Source organism: Lytechinus pictus, chromosome 4, assembly GCF_037042905.1.
Source record: "Lytechinus pictus isolate F3 Inbred chromosome 4, Lp3.0, whole genome shotgun sequence".
Taxonomy (NCBI): domain Eukaryota; kingdom Metazoa; phylum Echinodermata; class Echinoidea; order Temnopleuroida; family Toxopneustidae; genus Lytechinus; species Lytechinus pictus.
This window is the reverse complement of record NC_087248.1, coordinates 20,219,779-20,240,722: the sequence shown is the minus strand read 5'-3', so window position 1 is coordinate 20,240,722 and position 20,944 is coordinate 20,219,779. Positions and strand designations below refer to the sequence as shown.

The 20,944-nt window shown below is 36.3% G+C and overlaps 2 protein-coding genes across 4 annotated transcripts in view; one reads left to right on the top strand and one right to left on the bottom strand.

The window, feature by feature from the left end:
- Positions 1 to 16,577, top strand: part of LOC129258870 (small ribosomal subunit protein uS9m-like) — a 19,083-nt gene extending 2,506 nt beyond the window's left edge. Inside the window, exons 2-10 of the mRNA XM_064098584.1 lie at positions 585 to 705; positions 1,089 to 1,192; positions 4,831 to 5,004; positions 8,828 to 8,913; positions 9,659 to 9,734; positions 11,018 to 11,143; positions 12,285 to 12,436; positions 13,074 to 13,243; positions 13,593 to 16,577. Coding sequence (XP_063954654.1) covers positions 585 to 705; positions 1,089 to 1,192; positions 4,831 to 5,004; positions 8,828 to 8,913; positions 9,659 to 9,734; positions 11,018 to 11,143; positions 12,285 to 12,436; positions 13,074 to 13,243; positions 13,593 to 13,684 — 1,101 coding nt within the window. The 3' untranslated portion in view covers positions 13,685 to 16,577. The remainder of the gene's footprint in view (positions 1 to 584; positions 706 to 1,088; positions 1,193 to 4,830; positions 5,005 to 8,827; positions 8,914 to 9,658; positions 9,735 to 11,017; positions 11,144 to 12,284; positions 12,437 to 13,073; positions 13,244 to 13,592) is intronic.
- The window catches only part of LOC129258871 (homogentisate 1,2-dioxygenase-like), a 26,492-nt gene continuing 21,454 nt past the window's right edge, over positions 15,907 to 20,944 (bottom strand). For all 3 annotated transcript variants that reach the window (XM_064098582.1, XM_064098581.1, XM_064098583.1), the window contains one exon: positions 15,907 to 19,593. In XM_064098582.1, coding sequence (XP_063954652.1) covers positions 19,450 to 19,593 — 144 coding nt within the window. In that variant the 3' untranslated portion in view covers positions 15,907 to 19,449. The remainder of the gene's footprint in view (positions 19,594 to 20,944) is intronic.

The following is a 20,944-nucleotide window of genomic DNA, read 5'->3' as shown; positions in this document are numbered from 1 at the left end:
TGTTAGATTGGTTGTTCTGCTGAACTCTGTTGGCTCCACTCACCTAAAAGTTAGCATTGAGCCTTCCGTGATGATATTTTACAATATTTTGACATATACTTTTTTCATCACAAAGCCTTGAAACCCTCCCCATACATGCCTAAGCGGCACATATAAACAACAACTTTAAACCTACAAATCGCATAAATTTGTTGCATTTTATTTAGCAGCTGAGTACGATCTCTGCAGCAATTGGCGCACAAAACACCAAAAAAGCTTGCTGAAGCACCATTAAAACCAACAACAACAATCTGAAACTTAATGGCCTGTATTCTCTAAAGAGGTTTCAATTGTACCATGGTACAAATCCGTGGACTATGCAAGTACGCTTTGATATTTCATCGCGTAAACAAAGTTTAATCTAATTGCACGCTTCGGCAAAGTGCGTTTAAAACGAAGCGCGTTAATGAAATAAATCTGCATAGTCCATGGATTTGTACCATGGTACAATTGAAACCTCTTTTGAGAATTTGGGCCAAGGTCTATAAGACCATATGAATACAAGTCAAAATACCATGTTATATTTTTATGTCATTTCAATTCAGGTATTAGACATCCCACATTCGAAGCTGTTCTCGACAGATGCCCAACCAAAGAAAGAGAAGAAACCGAAGGATTCTGTGGCTGCTGTGATCGCTGCTGCACAAGATAGACGAACAGCCTATGGTATGAACCATTTGAATATGCAGCATTTATAGAGCATGTACAATGTTTCAGGGCTTGAAGTGAAAAGTCAAAGGGGCAAGTTCATTTCTTAGAAAACCGGATAAACAGTGCAATAATATTTCCAATCAATATGAAAAAATTTGCGAAAAATGCTCTATGTACACGAAAATGAAAACATTACCAAGAATGGGCATTAGATATTGAAAAATATTAATTTAAGATTTTCACAAAGAATGAATGGCTGAAAATAGATTTGATGGTCGTGACACCTCTGTAAGTTTGGAATCTTCCATTAAATTTAAGTAAAATTCACATTACAGAGTCTAATGACCAACCAAAGCTGGAGATGGGCTTTAAGCATTTTTTTTTTTTGTGTTATGTAGACAGGTTGATCCAACATGAGGAGTTGTCATATGAGAGAGGGCGCCGTCACCTTGCGAATATGATGGGGGAGGATCCAGAGAATTTTCAGCAGGAAGATGTTGATGTAAGTGGAAACTTTAATCTCATAAGGAGGTGCTCTGTTTGAAGTCATAGGGCATATTAAGAAGGAAGAGCTATATAGTTATGAATCTTAGAATTGTGGTAGCTGTGTACACTAATATGGAGAGCTATTAATATCTTCGCTGGGCTGTTTAAATCTTGTATCTCAACCTCTTCGCATTGTGCGTCCCTTCCTCTGTCTGTCCCTCCCATTTTGGCTCTTGGGATACAGTCTATTTTAGAAAAAAAAGTGTACATGTAAATGAACTTCAAACTTGGTCCAATACAGTGCGTCTAAAAAAAATATACACTTTTGAAATGGCTGCCAAATAAAAAATATGTCACTTTAGGGGGAAAGATCTATATGACACCAAAAAGTTGAAAAACTATTCGTGCTTGAGTTAGCACTATACACTTCAGAAAAGGGTATGAAAATTAATCTTGGCAGGAATTAGACTTTCAATTTCTTTCAGTATTTGAGAGGCGAGTTCTCTGGGACTTGCAAAGTTGAGGGTGTTGTAATAAATTAATGATCAATCATGATCAAGTTAGGTTGTTTGAGCAAATGATGCATGGGTGAACATGAATTGCAATTGTTAGTGCAGCATTTTGACTTTATCATGTGGATTTCAGCAGTGTGTTCATGGGAGTCAGGAGAATAGGGATGAGATAGGACTGAGGACTTAGGATGGGATAATGCAGACCTGCCAACCAGAACGTTTTAGCCTTATTTAGTACGTTTTTACAACCAAAATACGGCAGTACGTTTTTTCTTTGAAAAATGCGTGTTTTTTTTTACTAAATCGTAATTTATTGAGAAAAATAATCTCTATATGTCTCTATTTCATAAAACGTACACAAATATGGTTATTAGATCAATGTAATTTCAGGTAACTTATTTTTTTTTCAATCATTTTGTTAAAACCAGGGTGAAAATATACACATGTTTTAATGTTTTTTTTTTTTTCATCTGCAAGAGCAGTGCGCATTTCAGCTTGCATGCAGCTTGAGCGCCACGATGAGCGAGTGCTTCAAGCATTTTATTATGAAATACACTTTTTGGGGGAAAAATACAGTTTTTTTATCACAGAATACAGTTTTTCATTCCCAGAGGTTGGCATGGTAAAAATCCAGATTTTTTGTCAAAATACTGATTTTTGGGAATAAGAATACCAAAAATGCAAAATACAACTTGGCAGCTCTGATAAGGGTCAACAGAACATTTAGCCACCCCCCTTCTACCCACTTCTCCCCTCCTGAGAGACTCAGCTTTGCTCGGGTGGGCAGGAATTAGCCTTCCAGTTTTCTGAGAGGTGAGTCCTTTGGAGCTTGCACAGTTAAGGGTGTTATGCTAAATTAGTGATGAATTATGATAAGTTTTGCTCTCTTAAGTGAATGTCATGAGTTATTAAATTGAAATTTAATGCATGAGTGAACAGGAATTGTAATTTTAGTGCAGCATTTTAAGTTTATCATGTGGATATTCGTGCTCAGCGTGTTTGTGAGAGTCAGTAAATTGATGGTAACTGTTGCATGCTAGGGGTGAGATAGGGTAAGACTTGGTTAGAAGGGTATTCTTCTTTTTTTGTGTTCTTAACATTTTAAAAGTCATGTCCCCACCCCCTTCCAACTTCCAAGTGACCGATGGTTGATAGGTCAGATTTTTTTTTAATGATTACTAGCAAATGATTTCTAACAATTGACTGATAAATATGATTTATGAAATTATTCATTTAAAAGGCTGATTGTTTGATAATTTATTGAAAAAGCTGAATGTTTAATTGATCACATTGATTTACTGATAAATTGTCGATTGAATGATTGATAGGTAGACGTTGATGACCTAATTTTCAGAATTTTTCATTAAATTGACAGTTCGCTCTGGACTTCATGCGTACTTGTTTAATAAACAGTCTGAATCTCAACAGGAGGGGGGACGGGCTTAGAAGGGGGGGGGTGTAGAAGGGAGGCTAAATGTTCTGTTGACCCTTATCCCATCAACCTACAATGTCCTTCACCCATTTAAGTCCTATCTCACTGCTTTTCTCCTGACTCCCATGAACACATTGCTGAGATCCACATGATAAAGTTAAAATGCTTCACTAAAAATTGCAATTCATGTTCACTCATGCATTAAATTTCAATCTAATAATTCATAAAATTTGCTCCAAAAATATAAATTGATCATTAATTTATCACAACACCCTCAACTTTGCAAGTTCCAAAGGACTCGCCTCTCAAAAAATGAAAGAAAGTGGAAGTCTGATTCCTGCCCAGCCTAATTTTGATACTCTGTTTAAGTGGGTAGTGCTCACTCAAGCATGAATAGTTCTCCTACATTTTGGTTTCATTTCAAAGTTTACTTTATTGGCTTTCCATATATATAAATATGTCTTTCCCCCCAAAGTGACATAATTTTTATTTGGCAGCTATTTTAAAAGTGTATAGTTTTTTTTGACAGGCACAGTAGATAGAAGTGATGATGATCTGATTATTACAGGGTGTATCAAGGTCAAGTGTTACAGAAGTCATTAACTTGATATCGTTCTCACAAAGGAAGCTTTGAGTTTATTCACTGTGTTTTTTTTACTGAAATGATGCAAAACTTGAAAATTTAAAAACCTTCATTAATTTTTTCATCTGATAATCTGCTTCTTATTAAATTTTCAGTCTCTGTCTTTTAATATGCGATTTTACTCTTTTTTTTGTTGAATTCTAGTCTATAAAGTACCCCTGTATTAAAGGCTTTAATACCTCAAACTAGCACCTCAAACAATTTACCCAAGTTAAAGCATGTTTAGACCTACCTCGAGCGAAGTTCGTGCAGGCTCCACTTCACTACCACTACACTACACTCCACCTACCCGAACTTCGAGACAGTGAACTTGATCGCACTTTCCGAGTCACAAAGGTGGGATGGAAATCATGTTTATTGTAAAAATTAAAGAAAAATAATATAACGAGAAAGATAAACAACTTAATATCTTAATCTTCACCCACATTTCACTCCATGTCCATCCTCCAATTATCCTCAAAATTGGTGATTTTGGGCCAGTACCTTTTTCCTCACACGTATATTATTCACGGCTGATTTCAAAACATTGCATGCGATCGCGATCGGTCGCAGGTCAAACCGATCGCATGCGATGTTTTGAAATCAGCCGTGAATAATACGTGTGAGGAAAAAGATACTGGCCCAAAATCACCAATTTGAGGATAATCGGAGGATGGACACGGAGTGAAATACGGGTGAAGAGTAAGATATTAAGTTGTTTATCTTTCTCGTTATATTATTTTTCCTTAATTTTTACAATAAACATGATTTCCATCCCACCTTTGTGACTCGGAATGTCCGATCGAGTTCACTGTCTCGAAGTTCAGGTAGGTGGAGTGTAGTGTAGCGGAAGTGGAGTGGAGCCTGCACGAACTTCGCTCAAGGTAGTTTAGACCAGAATATGCCAATGTCTTCAAACTCACATTTCTCCTCAGTTGATCTGATTTCTATGGTCAGAAAACTCAGAATAGATTCAACGTTACAGGCAAATTTACAGGGTATTTCAATGATTTTTATGAATATTGTGCAAGGTATTATGTATTTCTAATATTTTGTTATTGTAATTTTGTTCTTTTTTTTTAATCTAGAGGGCCATAGAATACCTGTTTCCATCCGGTCTGTTTGACAAGAAGGCCAGGCCCATGATGAAACCCCCGGCGGACTACTACCCGCCCCAGAAAGCGGCCCAGTTTGGAGCGGACGGTAGACCGTTCGATGCCTTATTCTACACCGGCAAACCAAACTACTACAATCTGATGCATGTGAGTCAGATCTAGTAGATGATAGAGTATGAATCAAAATACTATATGGTCAATTCCAGCGTAACGGACATGACGTTCAGACAAATTTTTGTAATTCAAAGGTTTATACAGTAGAATTAGCAGTCTTTTGATAATTGTTACTAAGCTTATCAGACACATTTAAGTATCAGTTACATACACATAAAATTTCAAATCGTTTCGTTGAACAGTTGCGGAGAAATTGCACTCTTTGTGAGCGTAACGGACATGACACGAAATGGACGAAGCATTTTTACCTCCTATTGCTTATCAAAATTCCTGTGAATTCTTAGATTGCATGCACCTGACGTTGGTGTAAATTTAACCTTAAGATCATGCTCTATCCATAAAATGGTGTTTAACAACAATTTTGCAGTGCATTCTATATTCATAGCTCAAAATGTAGCGTAACGGACATGACACACGAAGCGTAACGGACATGACAGTTTCGTCCACTTTTTGTAAGCGAATATAATTATTTTATTACAAGATATGGTACAAGTCTAATTGTTTACATGTTAAGGCTAGAGGTTAGAGACACACATCATAACTGGTAATCTGTAATATCTCCTATTATTTTGCAATTTGAGAGGGGGGCTTTTTGTACAATATTTATAAAACAAAAAATATTTAGAAAAATTTCTTTTACACCAGTTAACAACATTTAATGAGTATTTTCCAGTTACTACCATCCGCCACACCTAATTAAAGGAGAAAAAGTTGATAGTAAAGATTATTATTTATTCATGGCTTACTATTTGATAATATACACTAGCGTAACGGACATGACACCCTTACGAAGTGAACTTCATCAGCTCTTCTTAGTTTCAAAATGAAAGAAATATGAATAATGAATGTAATTATGTAACAGCAAAGTACCTTTACTAACATTCTTAAGAAAAATATGTAGATATTATTGGCAGGTATCATTAATTTAATATCTATAGCCTACATGATAATTTTATATAGAATACAATGTTTATCATACCACTACGGCACACTGAGAAGACCAAATCTCATTTTTTGTGAGAAGAAAACAAAATGTACCAGACCTGTATAAATCCAAGATGAACATATTATGAAATGTATTTTATGATAAAGAATATGTACTTCTATTAATGTCAGTTTTAAGATTAAAAAAATGATATTAAAAAGTATTTTAAAATTTAATAGCATTACCTGGAAACCAGTCTTTCATTATCGATTATGTATGAGTTGAAAGGTAATCGGAATGTTTGTAAATCGCTTCTGAGATTTTTTTTCATTCAAAATAAATATCATCCTGACTGAGTATAATCATCCTTTCATCAAATCTTGGAAGTTCTAAATCTTACGATCTTGCTTGCTGACAAATGTGGCTGTATCTTATTTCGTTGCATTGTCCGCGCTGCTTGTGTACAAATGAAGATACATCATTCAAATCGTGATTATGGCTGACCAAAATACCATGATGACATAATAATTTGATCGCGCCACATTCGTTCCACAGCCCCTTTGCTTTGTGATATTGCAAAGAAGTGCCGCTGTAGATTCATGTATTCATAGAGCTACAATGTACATCATGTAACACAGATATCTGACTACAAACTAGTTTTTAAATGTGAGCCCGTGCCATCACTGAAGAAGTAGAGGTTGGTGAAAGTCAGATACTTTGAAGCAATATCATCAATGATCTCATGACTTCACAAGTTGGAGTTTTATCATGCTCCAAACTGTCGGTGCAAACAGAAGATAATCAATTGTATTGTTCAAACACAAATGATGCAGATTGTGATCTGAGTATGTTGCCAGATCTAGCTGCATCTTATCCTTATATTATGTGGCATACCGTTAATTCTCAGAAAAATCTACCAGAACAAGAGCTGAACTTTCATCATTCACCAACTTCTAAAAATAGGTTGAATAACTGCTGATTCTAGGAGTTATTACATCCAGCTATCCTCAAGCAATTGAGACTGACCTCAGTCTGTGACACTGAGCCTAATATTTTTTTTTTGTGAATGCTGCCTTTTGTCATATATAAGGCGTCATGTCCGTTACGCGAATTGTCATGTCCGTTACGCCATTTTTATGAAAATGAGAAGCGGTAAGGGAAAATGATTGCTACACATGGTAGGGGGTTTAATTCTAACATAGAATCTGAATCTGCAGTACCTTTAGACAATTTTCCTGTAAGCTGTGAAAACTTAAAGTGAAAAACGTAACGGACATGACACTGATAATGGTAAAGAAATCACACAAATCTGAAGACAGATTTCTCTAAAATTGATGAATGGCATAAAATTTAACGATGATTTTCTGTTCATTTAAACATTATTCAACTATTCAAAAGTTAAAAGAGACCTCTGGGACCTTGTTTGCTTTTAGTAGAGACAGGAAAGATGAATTGTTTAAAAATAGCCACATTTTTTACATTTTGCAATTTACTATTCTATTTTTTTTATGATGGAAAAAACTACAAAATTTTATCAATATTGCGATTTTTCTATTGGAAATTGAGACTTTATAGATTACTTTTTAAGAAAATTTGACTGCTTAAGTGAAATCTGAAACTTCATTTTTTCTCTAAAGTGAACATTTTCCATGGAATTGCCCATATATTTGTTCAATAATACTAAATAGGTTCATTATTGCGGACTGAAATAATCGCTAGAGGGTATTCATTTGTCTCGCAATCTACTATGGTCAACAAGGAAATTCGTGATCACTCTCGCAAAAAGTGCTCACTAGCTTACAAGATCACGAGCTTTCGAGTGCCGCTGCAACTCTTTATCAAAAGCTCGTGAACTTGTAAGCTAGTGAGCACTTTTTCCGAGAGTGATCACGAATTGCCTAGAAAGCTAGTGAACACTTTTTGCGAGAGTGATCACGAATTTCCTTGTTGACCATAGTAGATTGCGAGACAAATGAATACCCTCTAGCGATTATATACTTGTTGTTTGAAATGAATGTTGTTTTTCTCAAACATTTCTGAATGCCAGATTACATGTACTTACTGATGCAGATTTGAAGGAAGATATGAGATTGTTAAATGTATGTATATCTACTTGTAATAATAATACATATGTAATAATATTTGTATTTATATAGCGTATAGTAGTCAAAAGACTTGTACATTTAGATTGCTAGTATATTGAGAAAGGTCATGGCAAGGATATTATATGCATTTTACAGAATAGGGTAAATGAGAGAGTGCGAGAGAGTAGAGGGGGGGGGGGGGAGATAGAGAGAAAGAGAGTAAGAGAGAGAAGGGGGAGATATTGATGTAGGGCAATTCCATAAAATATGTACGTCCGACCCCCTGTATGTGGGACCTTCATGAAAATTTTTGTCTCTGATTTTTTTGTTCTTTCGACAGTCTGTTATGTTCTCTAGTTGACCATGACTTGGTCAGTTTATGAAGTGAAGTAAGACTTGAGAAAAATGGGGGTCGGACGTACAAAAAGGTTGATAATTTATGGAATTGCCCTGTAGAGAGTATGTATGCCTGATTATGAGATAGAGAAAGAGAACAAAAGGAAGGAGAGTGAAGTAGTTGATTATGATGGGTCAGAAGGAAGAGAGAAACAGAGAGGGGAGGAGAGTTGGAGGATGCACTGAATCATGCAAAGTGGAGGGAGCAAATGATTGCCACACGTGAAAGGTGATTGTGGCCACCCCTGTGTAATGGGGATAAAACCTGATTTATTTCTATGCAGTTTGGACCACTGACTGCCTGACAGTGACAGTCGGGAATTCTCTGTACAATCGCCGCATTTGTTAAGACCTAATTATAGATATATGGTATCTTGTATTTTTTCTTCAGGAAACGGTTACTCAGATGAATAAAGTCATCGCCAAGGAGGATGAGATGATAAGAAAAGGAATCCTCGTACATGATTCTGAACCTGTGTGAGTACTTATTATATTGAATGGCCTAGAATGTGATAGAGATATTCTACGAGTTAAGCCCAATATATTGCACAAACTGTAGATGAGTGCAATATTAGACCACACAAGTGGAATATTTCTGGATAATGGTATCTCATGTAGAAAAGCCATCCAGTATAATCTAAATTATCTCTAATGATCAGTATTCTTTGGAATATGCAATTTTAATACAGCAAGATTATTACATAGCAATTGTAGTACACCAGCTTTTGGGCAATTCATCAGATTTGGACGTGTTAATTGCACAAGCAATTCATGCAGACAAAAATATGCATTATTGCATTTACAGTATACTGCACCACTAATGTCCTATCTATGTATAGATAACATTGTAAAATATCCAAAAAGGGTACATCTGATGTACACTTTGGAAGGAATATTGTGAAAATTTATAAGAGTATGTGAAAATTTCTAGGGGCACTGCCCTTTCTCTCTGTATGGCCATGGTCCCCTATAAAAAAAGGAAATGGTATATTGTTTAAAGTTTGTTTGATGCTAACAAGTATTTGATCTATCCATCCTGAATGTTCTAAAAAGTAAAATGAGAAAAATAAGAAGCTGAAAAAATTTACAATTACTCATTAGTCAGACTCCAACTGGCAACTTGACATGAACCTAAAATACTTTCAGATCTTAATTGAACTGCTCTCATAAATTTTTTTTTTCAAATGTGATGTTTTGTTTATTGTTTATGCTTTGAATGCAGGAATGTTTCAAGGAGCGAATGGATTGACAAAGCCACTGTTGAAAGAATGGTTGTAGAGTCATTGTCGGACAAAGAGGTATGTATGAGCATGTTATTAATTGGGTTATTAAGATCTTCAATGAACTCTGGAAAAAAAATACAATGAATCAAGATAAAACATGAATAGCCATAAAATAATCTTTGTCTCGCCTGAAAAAGTTAGGCAGAGACCTAGCGATCACTTTTCTTGTTGGTCTGTTAGTCTGTTGGTCCGAGAGTCTGTTAAAACAAATTGTGCAAATATGCACTGATGTTTGTTCAACTTGCTCTTATATAGACCACGGGCCATACATCAAATATGTGCCTCCTCTTTCATTTTCGTGCCTCGGCTCTTGTATCTACCTGATTTTTTGTCACATTTTAGAGAAAAAATCTCTGAACATTATTTCATAACTCGTCAGTGTCAAAAGTTGCACATTAATTAATTGTTCAAATTTTTAAATATACAGCGCCCTCTTGTGTTCAAACAGTTATATCTCTATTGCTTCTGCATGGGTTGCTAGTAGGTAAAACGTCATTAGATTTGCTTTTTTGTGTGTTATTTCTGCATCCGTTATGTTCATACTTAGTGCATGTGATCCTTGGGTAATACCATGTGAGCCCATGAGAATGATGGGGTCAAAGGTCATCTAGGGGTCAAAAGATCATATTGCATATTTTATTGATTGTGAAATCAGGCGAGACTCGTGGTCCGTGAACCACCTTGTATGAAATACATAAACCTCCAATAAAGATCTATTACCAGTATTATATGAACTACATGTAGTTCATTGATGATAAATTAAGAAATATAAGGAAAAGAAAAGAGGTAAGAGGTAAAGAGCATTTGAAAGGGGCATTGGTATTGCATCCAAGTAGACCAGTCCAGGTGGGTGTTTCATAAAGCTGTTTGTATAAGTCACAAGTGACTTTATGAACGACGGATGACCCTTTCATGGGAACTTAATCAAATCCTCAGTCATTTTGATACCCGCAACTATTGGTAGATCTATGAGTTAAATCCATTCTTTGTAGATTCTGATTCACAGTTTTCTCTCAGAACAATAATCTTAGAGGTCAATATGTTTAACATTAGAAAAAAGGGTTTATAATGCTAGTGAAATTTTATAAAACTAATAGGAAATTTGACTAGCATTATGTTATAATGGAAAAAGTTTTGTTTCTCATTTAGTGCAAGAAAGTATCACCAATCCTCTTAACTTTGTGCTTTAATAACTTATGAATATCTTTATGAAATAGTCCCCTGTTCGTCGTAATGCAACAAGTATCCCCATTCTCCGTTCTCTGACCATTCCTATTCATCTTTTACCCCCTCCCCAGTATTCAAACTTCATCAGTCTATTGGAGAGGATACTACAGCTACCGTACGCGAGTGAGGTCAGTGATTATATACACAAATATAGACGAGAACTGGTAGCCGAGCTAAGCAAGGAAATCATTAGCCCAGTAAGTGTTCACATAGATGTTATTTTCTCCTGAAATGGGTGTAAAATATGGGTTCTGCTTTAGAGTTGAGAAGGGTTATGGCAACATGGGCTGCTTCAAGTGGCCTCACTGGGTGGATAAGCTGGTGCAGTTGGTATTACCATTAACATTATTATCATCATCATCATCATCATCAATACCATAATAATAATTATCATCATCATCCTCCTAATCAACTGTCATCATCATATTCATCATCATCATCGTCGCGAACATTTTCCTTGGGTATGACAATCACCATTATCATATTTCTAGCTCTGTCTTCTATTTGTCCTCACCATCATCTTCATTGTCTATCATTACTTCATGCATTATCAATCGTCTCCATCAACCCCCACTGCCATTATCATCATCACCATCATCATCATCTTCATTATCATCATCATCATTATCACCATCATCATCGTCATCATCATCACATCATTACCATCATCTTCATTATCATCATCATCATCATTATCACCATCATCATCGTCATCATCATCACCATCATCATCACCATCGTCAACATTATCACCATCACCATCATCACATCATTACCATCATCATCTTCATTATCATCATCGTCATCATCATCACCATCATCATAACCATCACCACCATCATCACCATCATTTTCATCATCATCATGATCATCATCATGATCATCATCTTCATCATCATGATCATCATTATCATCATCACATCATTACCATCATCATCTTCATTATCATCATCGTCATCATCATCGTCACCATCACCACCATCATCCATCATCATCACCATCTTCATCACCATCAGCATCATCATCTTCATCATCATCATGATCATTATGATCATCATCTTCATCATCATCTTCATCATCATCACTACAATCACCATCATCATCATCATTGTCGTCATCATCACTACTATCACCACGACTATTTACTTTCTTCTTCGTCATTGAATTTTTTTTTACTGTGATTTGTACACATAAGACTATGGTTGATCATTATCTTCATCATCATCACCACCAACATTTTTGTCTCTTAACTTTTGATATTATGTGATTTGTTTTTGTTAATTTCGAATAAAATTTCGAATCATGCTATTTATAACGTTATTTCAAAATACTGCATAGATCCAAGAGGATGAGAATGGTCGACCATACAGCACCGGGGACGGCTGGCGGAAAACTGCTAAGGCGTGGGTCACACTGAAGGATCATGGGAATGGTCAGGTCACCGTCAACGGAAAAGAGTTTCTCAAATACTTCACGTGGGTGCGAGTGAGGTACGTGGTTGAGAGCAATCATGCAGAAATTTGTTTCCATTGGATCAAACATTTAAAAAACAACAAATATAATGTACATGATATGGAATTTGAGCACACTCATAAAAGGTATACAAAAAACAAATGTGAATAGCAAACTGTGAGTTGAAATAGCTTCAACCCCCCCCTCTCTCTTTTGTTGTAAAACCATTTGACAGATAAATATCATAAGGGTTGAAAGAAAACCTGGACCTTGAAGGTGCTTGTGCTAGGCACCCAAACGTATACCGGGGGGGGGGGGGTGTTTCACAAAGATTTAAGTATGACTTAGAGTCATGCTTCAATGCCAATGCGCAAACCCTTTGTAACGTGCGATCTTATTGATTGATATGCACTAACGCGCATCCTATAAGTATGATTTGACCAATGTGGTGATGCCTGCTATACCGCACGCAGCTTAGAATTTTAAGTGCAACTCTAAGCTTATGCAATATCCTCTTTTGAAAATGTAAGTGCTCATCCTAATGAAAAATCGCAAAGGTCATTTGAGAAAAGCTGATCATGAGTTAACTGTGAACTGGCTTATAAAGCAGAGAATGATATAGACTTTCTCTTTCCTCTTTCTCTTTCCTCCACATTCCTTGGTCACTCTAAGCAGAGAACAGATCTTATTTCCATTTCACTTCACCGGAACCTTGGGGCGTTTTGATCTCGAGTGTAAGGTCAATGAAGGAGGCATTACGGGTCAAGCTGGTGCGATCAGACTTGCTCTGTCGAGGGCGCTGTGCAGCTTCGTAGATCAGCAGAAGATAGAGCAGATGAGGCAAGGTAAGTCAGTTGCATTTTTGTGTACGTGGCATTCTCAAATGATCATATGCCTTCATTGTTACACCAAGCTAGGCCTCTATGTTTACTTAGGCTCTCACACCTAGAAAAATGTAAGTGTTTAAAATGATATTCATGTTTTTTGTTGCTATCACTTGCTTTTTTCCCATTTTATTGGAGATAAATACAGAGATAATGAGAATGACTGTAGTATGTGCTCATCTTGCAGCCAAACAGTAGAATATACTTAGTGTATGAGTGAAATAATCAGATTTTGATTATGTCCCCCTCTCTCTCTGTCCATCTCTTTTTTTCTCTCTTTTTCCTTTCTTTATCTCTTTCTCTCTCATAGCTGGACTGCTCACATTAGATCCAAGGATAAGAGAGAGGAAAAAGCCAGGGCAAGCCGGAGCAAGAAAGAAGTTCACATGGAAGAAAAGGTAGCTGTTGCATCTGGACGTGACAGAACTATTCATGAACTTACAGATCCAAGATACTGTCCTCTCCTAGATAGCTGTTACCCGTGGATGCGAAAGAACTTCCCATCAACTTACAGATCCAAGATACTGTCCTTTCCTAGATAGCTGTTACCTGTGGATGCGAAAGAACTTCCAATGAACTTACAGATCCAAGATACTGTCCTTTCCTAGATAGCTGTTACCTGTGGACGCGAAAGAACTTCCAATGAACCTACAGATCCAAGATGCCGTCCTTTCCTAGATAGCTGTTACCTGTGGACGCGAAAGAACTACCAATGAACCTACAGATCCAAGATACCGTCCTTTCCTAGATAGCTGTTACCTGCGGACGCGACAGAACTTCTCATGAACTTACAGATCCAAGATACTGTCCTTTCCCAGACAGCTGTTACCTTTGGATGCGAAAGAACTTCCTATCCTATGAACTTACAGATCCAAGATACTGTCGTTTTTGAGATAGCTGTTACCTGTGGACGCGAAAGAACTTCTCATGAACTTGGCAAAATTAACGGAGGAGCAATTGTCGTAATAGCAAATATTGCTTTATGAGGCAATTGCAGTGCTTCAGTGGGATATGTACCCTGGACCTTGTAATGTACAGTTGAACGATTTGCCACTTATCCACAACCTCTCTCCAAGTGACATTCATGAATGTTAGGTCTTGGACTTATGGGTCTTAGGTTAGTACAGAAAATCAGGGTCCAGTTACATGAAACTTAGAAATTGATCATAAGTATGATTTCTTCGATTGATTGCATATGTTAATAAATGCAATAATCTTTGAAAAAGAAGAAAAATCATTCTAGCATTTGATTCAATGTTACTGAGAATGATCTCCCAAGTTTCTTCGCAAATTCTCTGTTAAAGTCACTTTTAAACTTGGTCATTTGGGGGCCCCTCGTAGAAAGAGTCACTTTTAAAAACACCTTTAAAAAAAGTCAGATGCATGTGCTGAATAAGCACTTCTGAATGTTTAAAAAGTAGTTATGTTTGATTTTTTTTTTACTTGTGATTGATTTGAGCTCTTTTTGCAACAGGCCCCCAGATGAATGATGTTACCCTGATAGTAAGCTTTGATGGCAAAGTTTAATTATTGAGTTTTATGAAATCGGGGCCCCATGACAATAATGTGTATGGTATTAATTAAAATGTATATGACTAAGAAAAATGATTCCTGCCATTTTGTCTTCTTGCATACTGTTTTACAAAATGTATAAGGGGGGGGGGGGGTAAACTGACCAATATTGTCTGTGGTCTTTCATTGACGGTGGGTTATAAATAGCTAGTCGTAAAATACACCTTAAAGCCCAGCGCACACTATACGACTCGTTGCGATCTAAATTTCAAAGAAATTGTAATAAACTTTGATGAACATTACAACCAATACGATCTTAGCAATCACAGTCTAGTTCGAGCCTCCCTGTAGGAATAAAATCGAATTCAATTCCAATTCGTAATGACGTCATCATCTACTGCGACTTGAAGCCGATTTGGACTTTACTCCGTCCACAGGGCTTGCCGCAAAGCAAAATTATGATTTTATTATTCGTAGCCTTATGCGGAACTTCAAATAAAATAAGTTTACTTCTTGGAACGTTCATATTTAATGCAAAGTGCAATTTTTTTTCTTTTTAAACCATGTATCGGATCGTATATTGTGCGCTAGGCTTTTGAGGCTTTCCAGTGCTTTCGTATAAAGAGAGAAAAATGATTTTGAGAGGGAAGTACCCGTTTTGCTTCTTGGCAACATATAAGATGGTATGTATGTATTGAGTAGTGAATTTGTGTATTATCATTCAAGTGGGCCTTTATTACAAGACTACACTCTCAGAATGTTGCATTGTGGGTGAAGAACCGGGCCAGGTTTTAGTAGTTTAGGACTGGAGGTGGTGCTATTAAGGCCGCTGGTTTGAATCTGCTTTAATGATAATAATTAATAACAATTGTGATATCTAATTGAGCGCAAATGACAAACGACAACTGTAAATGTAAACAAAGTCGAAAAAGAGATCTTAACAAATACAACCAAGTACATCATTCTAAAAAAAACAGTTTTGCATCACCCACCGGAATTCCTAGCTACATCCTGGAGGGGGCCCTCCTTTAGTTGGTTTCGAGGTACTAATTTACCCTCTGATCAACTTACATTTTATTCAGAAGTAACAGTAGTACACAGAGACAAAACACTTGAATTTAAATGACATATTTTATTCCATGAATGTACAATATGCTCTCTTGAAATTGTTTGAGGAAAACATGATAGCACAACTTTATCACAACGGGAGATATCATAATTCTCTTGTATGCACAACAATACAGCACTTTTCATAAAAAATGTGCATTTTTACAATAATAACAGTCTGTATATAGCGAATATCACATATCGTCACTATTGGGGTGTTGCAAGAAACCAATACGATCAATTGCAAGTCTATTTTCAGTCCCTAAATCAATCACATGTTTAGCAATTGAATAAAAAATTGTGATTGATTGGCCTAATCTGTTTCTTGAAAGGAGTGTAATCTGACTTGCTACAGTCAAAATTGATCCATCAATATTAGAATTGCAACAGAATATTTGCAACTGATTGCAAATATTTTCTTGCAACACCCCCTAAGTCTTGGCACTTCAAAGCAAAAATGAGAAGAAAAAGATGTATCACTAATCTAGTGGTAAGCAAATTTCATTGAACCTCTCAAAAACAATATACCATATATAATTTTGAAAACAGTGATGAATAAGCATGTAATATTGAGAATTTCTTTCAATGAACTTGTTTCATTTAGACCAATATCGCAGGAGCATGAATGCTTTGTGAAAATGATGCAAATGACAGTAAAGTTCAACATTAACTACTAGTATGTTTTATAAAAAATAAATTCTAACAATATTAACCAAGACTCTGATGTTACAAGAATTGAAACATGCTGCAAAATCATGATCACTTCTTTAAAGGGTTGGTATTTACAATGGCTAAATAAACAAAGTTTGATTGCTACTGCTTTGACATATACAGGGAATGAATACTGTGTGTACTCAATATTTCAGGGCATACCTCTGCAATACCTACTGGTATACATATTTCATCAAGAAAAAAATAAAAATATAAATAAATAAAGACAAAACTAGAAACGAGGAAAATAACATAAAATCGGTTCTTCAAAATACATTTCAAAACATAAAATAAGAACTTTGATTTTGTAGTGCACTTTGTGCCAAATAATTAACTTTCAGTGCATTTTCTAAACCACTCTTTTACATTACGGGTTCTAAATTAGCCACACATTGCAAAATGGCGCATGCTACATGTAAGCCGCTCTAAAAAAAGGTATAATTATTTGAATAATAAAAAAAGATTTTTTGTCAAAAATTGTGTTGAAGTTGTAGGCTCTCTTTCTGTTAACAAATATTGTAGGCTCTCTTTCTGTTAACAAATATTAAAGCAGTTTGGGCCAATCAAGAGGCCCCCTATTCAAATGCGAACCTTCGGAACATCGAACCTTATTTCGTTTTCGGATTATCGAACCTTCCGAATAACGCCACAAATGTTCGGATTAACGAACCCTTTTACGTTTTCGGATTAACGAACATCGAGGTATAGGCAATTTACGTGTTTCGGAATTACGAACCTTCGGAATAAAGAACCTTCGGAATTACGAAGTGTAACCAATAATTGGTGGGGGGGCTGCTGCTTCATGGTAAAATAAATACCATTCTCTAAAACATTTTTAAAATATTTTATTTTAAACATCCAATGATGGCAACTATGATTTGTTCTGCACTCGGTGCCAAAGACTTAAATTGCCGAAAGTTTTGAAAAATATAATATTTGACTCACACTATAATGAAAATAATAAGTTCATTCATATAGCACATCTAATATATGCATATACTCTACTATGCTTTATATTATCACCCTGGCTGCAGCCATGCAGCCATTTCGGCTTCAAAGCAATCAAGCATTCTTAATGAAAAAAAAAACTAGAACCATTTAATTCCATGCAAATTTCACTAATTACTAACTAAGAAACCTTTGCTCTTGACTATGAAGCTTGTCAAATGCCAGCCAGATTGTGTTTTCGAGAGGGCGTTTAACGAATCCCCTTAATTTTAAGATAAAAAATAGCAGGTGAACAATGATTTCTAAACTGTGCTCTTATGAAGAAATTGGGATATTTACAAACTGCATCCTTGTTTGTAAAGAGCTGAATGATTGTAGTCATGAATTATATTTGAAAACAGTTAATATTGCACAACTTGCTAATGGGGTAGGTGACACATGATAAAGATCAATTGAATAAGCCTGTTCACGGTTGTAAACTGCGCACGAGCAGAAAATGGTCATTGGAGACAACCATGAAGGTGGCTTTCAAATTCACTGACATAGGCATTTGTGATTTGATGATTATTCATGTATTCCTTTCAAAATATTTATCACATCCAAGCTGAAGAGTAATAGAGCCTTCATAATCACTGGTATTTGACAGTAGCCTAAACAATAGTCAAATGTGCCAAAGGCAGACAATAAAACAGATTTCCAAACTTTATCCCTGATGTACTATTCTAGTCACCTGGTCTATACAATGCCTTTTGTTCTTAGAATTTGAATACTCTACCGGTAAAGCTTACGCAACATCTACATTTGAAAATGATAGTGCTTATCCTAATGAAAAATCACAAAGGTCATTTGAGAAAAGTTGATCATGAGCTAACCGTGAACTGGCTTATTAGATTTCATCACCTTGTGTAAGGTAGACTCCCCTGATATTGGTCAAGCGATATCATTGGATATTGTTGGTCATAACTGAACCATATAATAATTTCTCATGATAACTGTACTTGATTTCAGTGTCGACTTTCACTTCCTTTAAGATTTTGATCTTAAAGTGACCAGTGACCATTCCTTTTCAATTACAAAGCTCCACCATGTGAACTGTGTAATGATATATATATTTCAGTTTAACAAACACTCCATGAATGAAACAAATAAAAAGAAAATACATGATTGATTAAAACAAAACACTCCCCATTGTGTGATGCAGCATGAAATAAAATCTGGGCTAAAAGGAAAGCAACAAACGGAGAAAAAAACATTTTCTTCATAATCAATCTTTGTTTGATCCCTGAATTCATGCATTTTTTTCTCACTGACATGAAACTCATTCAATTGGAAGACTTCCCATGATACTATACCAATTCCAATAAGAGATCATTTCCAACTATATAAATGGTGAAAGTGAATAAAATGAACATGAAATGAGCTTGAGTTGCAATGCCCCATTAGTCTGCTTCGAGTCAAATACACTTCACACAGAAACGAGTGGCTGGGACCAGGGATGAAGTCAAGGCTGCTAAGGCCGAGTCACGAGGCAGTTGGAGAAAACCACCTCCCATACGCTTTGTACACAAATGACTCGGGCCGAGGCCAAGGCCGGCAAAAGTGACCTTGAGGTTGGCCTTGACTGCATCCATGGCTGTAACTACAAACATATGTTTGACCTGAACATTTCAGCTATCGACTGGGGGGATGGCATGAATGCTAATGCACCCTTCTATAGTATGTCTTTCCTATTGATACATGAATAAGAAAATTGCAATATCATAATTCTAAATCTTTCCCACCACAAGTTTTTCCCTTTAAAAAAAATAATGATCATGAAGCTGCCATGTGACTGCAAGAATGGAGAAACAGAATCGATATTGCTGACGAATCTTCCACTTTGGGCGGTTTCACGCCATCGCTTGGCCGTCTTCCGATTTGAAACGTTTCTCAAGCGGTTGCCAGCATTCGTAGTAGCTCGGATCTACCTTCTGACATGTTTTGTCTCCCCATTCAGTCAGGGCTAAACTTAGACTCGTCTCAAACATGAATGCCTGGAAGGAAGAGATGTAGATACAAATTGTCAGAAAAATATACCATAATGATACTTCACTCTTACATAGCAACATCTCTGAGCATTTAAAAAATTACCTGTTGCCGCACTTGGCGCTGGCTTGTCCCTATACCCCTATACAATTTCCATTCACCTTCTACACTCCTTGGGAGCAATGTAACAAGACTTCCAATGTTTTTTTCTTTAAACAGTTAAAATGGTAAAGTTTCCTCCACCCCCCGAAAGATTTGCTTTGACTAAACAAGGAAAATCAAACAAATGAAAATTCTTTCAAAATCGGATGTAAAATAAGAAAGTTCTAAACACAATGTCACAAGAAATTAGTCAGGATGGAAACAATTGAATATGGGACATACTTGATTTGGTCCAGGTAGAAGCTATTGATTTCGGGACATACTTGATTTAGTCTCAGTAAAAGCTATTGAAATAGGGACATACTTGATTTAGTCCAGGTGGAAGCTATTGAAATAGGGACATACTTCATTTACTCCAGTTGGAACATATTGAAACCAAGCACATTATTGAATAGGGACAAGAATTTCAATGGGTGCATGTCTTGAAAAGGAAACTGCTGGTAACGTTCAATAGGCACTGGGCTTTACTAAAGAGTGCATGCATCTAAAAGGCCTGACTGAATATTGGTGGGTCAGTTGCATTCAAGTATATGTGCCTGCAAGACCCATGCTGTGAGGGTTTGGGGAAAGCTAGGATGCACTACCAACACTTCAGTGGAATCTTCCAGTGGCAACATCTTGGAGAAGACTCCTTGCAAGTTACAACTCACTTTTCAGTTGTAATATCATGAACTAAGTAAGTAAATCTAATGATTTTTCTCACATTTTTAATAATGGGGAGGGGGGGGGTGGAGTGAAGTACATGTAACTAACACGGTGAGTGGTCTGTCATTTACTGCATGTTATAATGAGCTGGTCTTAAGATAAAAATAAAGAAATACTATAGGGAATGAATTGAAAATAGCCTTTACTTTTCTTTTTATACAGAAACTAAAATATTTTGATATACTCAGGATGTCGCATGTTGCTATGACATTGTTTTACAGCTGTTGACATGGATAATGAGCTGGGCTCCTCCTTTACCCATGCATCGCCTGGGAGAATGACCAGCTGAAGTACATGTAATCTTGTAATTTGCTTTGCCAGAACATGGCATTCAAGTCCCACATGTAGCACTGATGTTAGCGATCTAGTGTGACATCAAACATTTTTAAGCTATTGAAATCAAGCAATTTGATCGGCTGATACTTAACCTGCTATAGAAATTGAGCATTTGCTATTATAGCAAGTTTTGATGAATCGAGATCCAGTACTCAC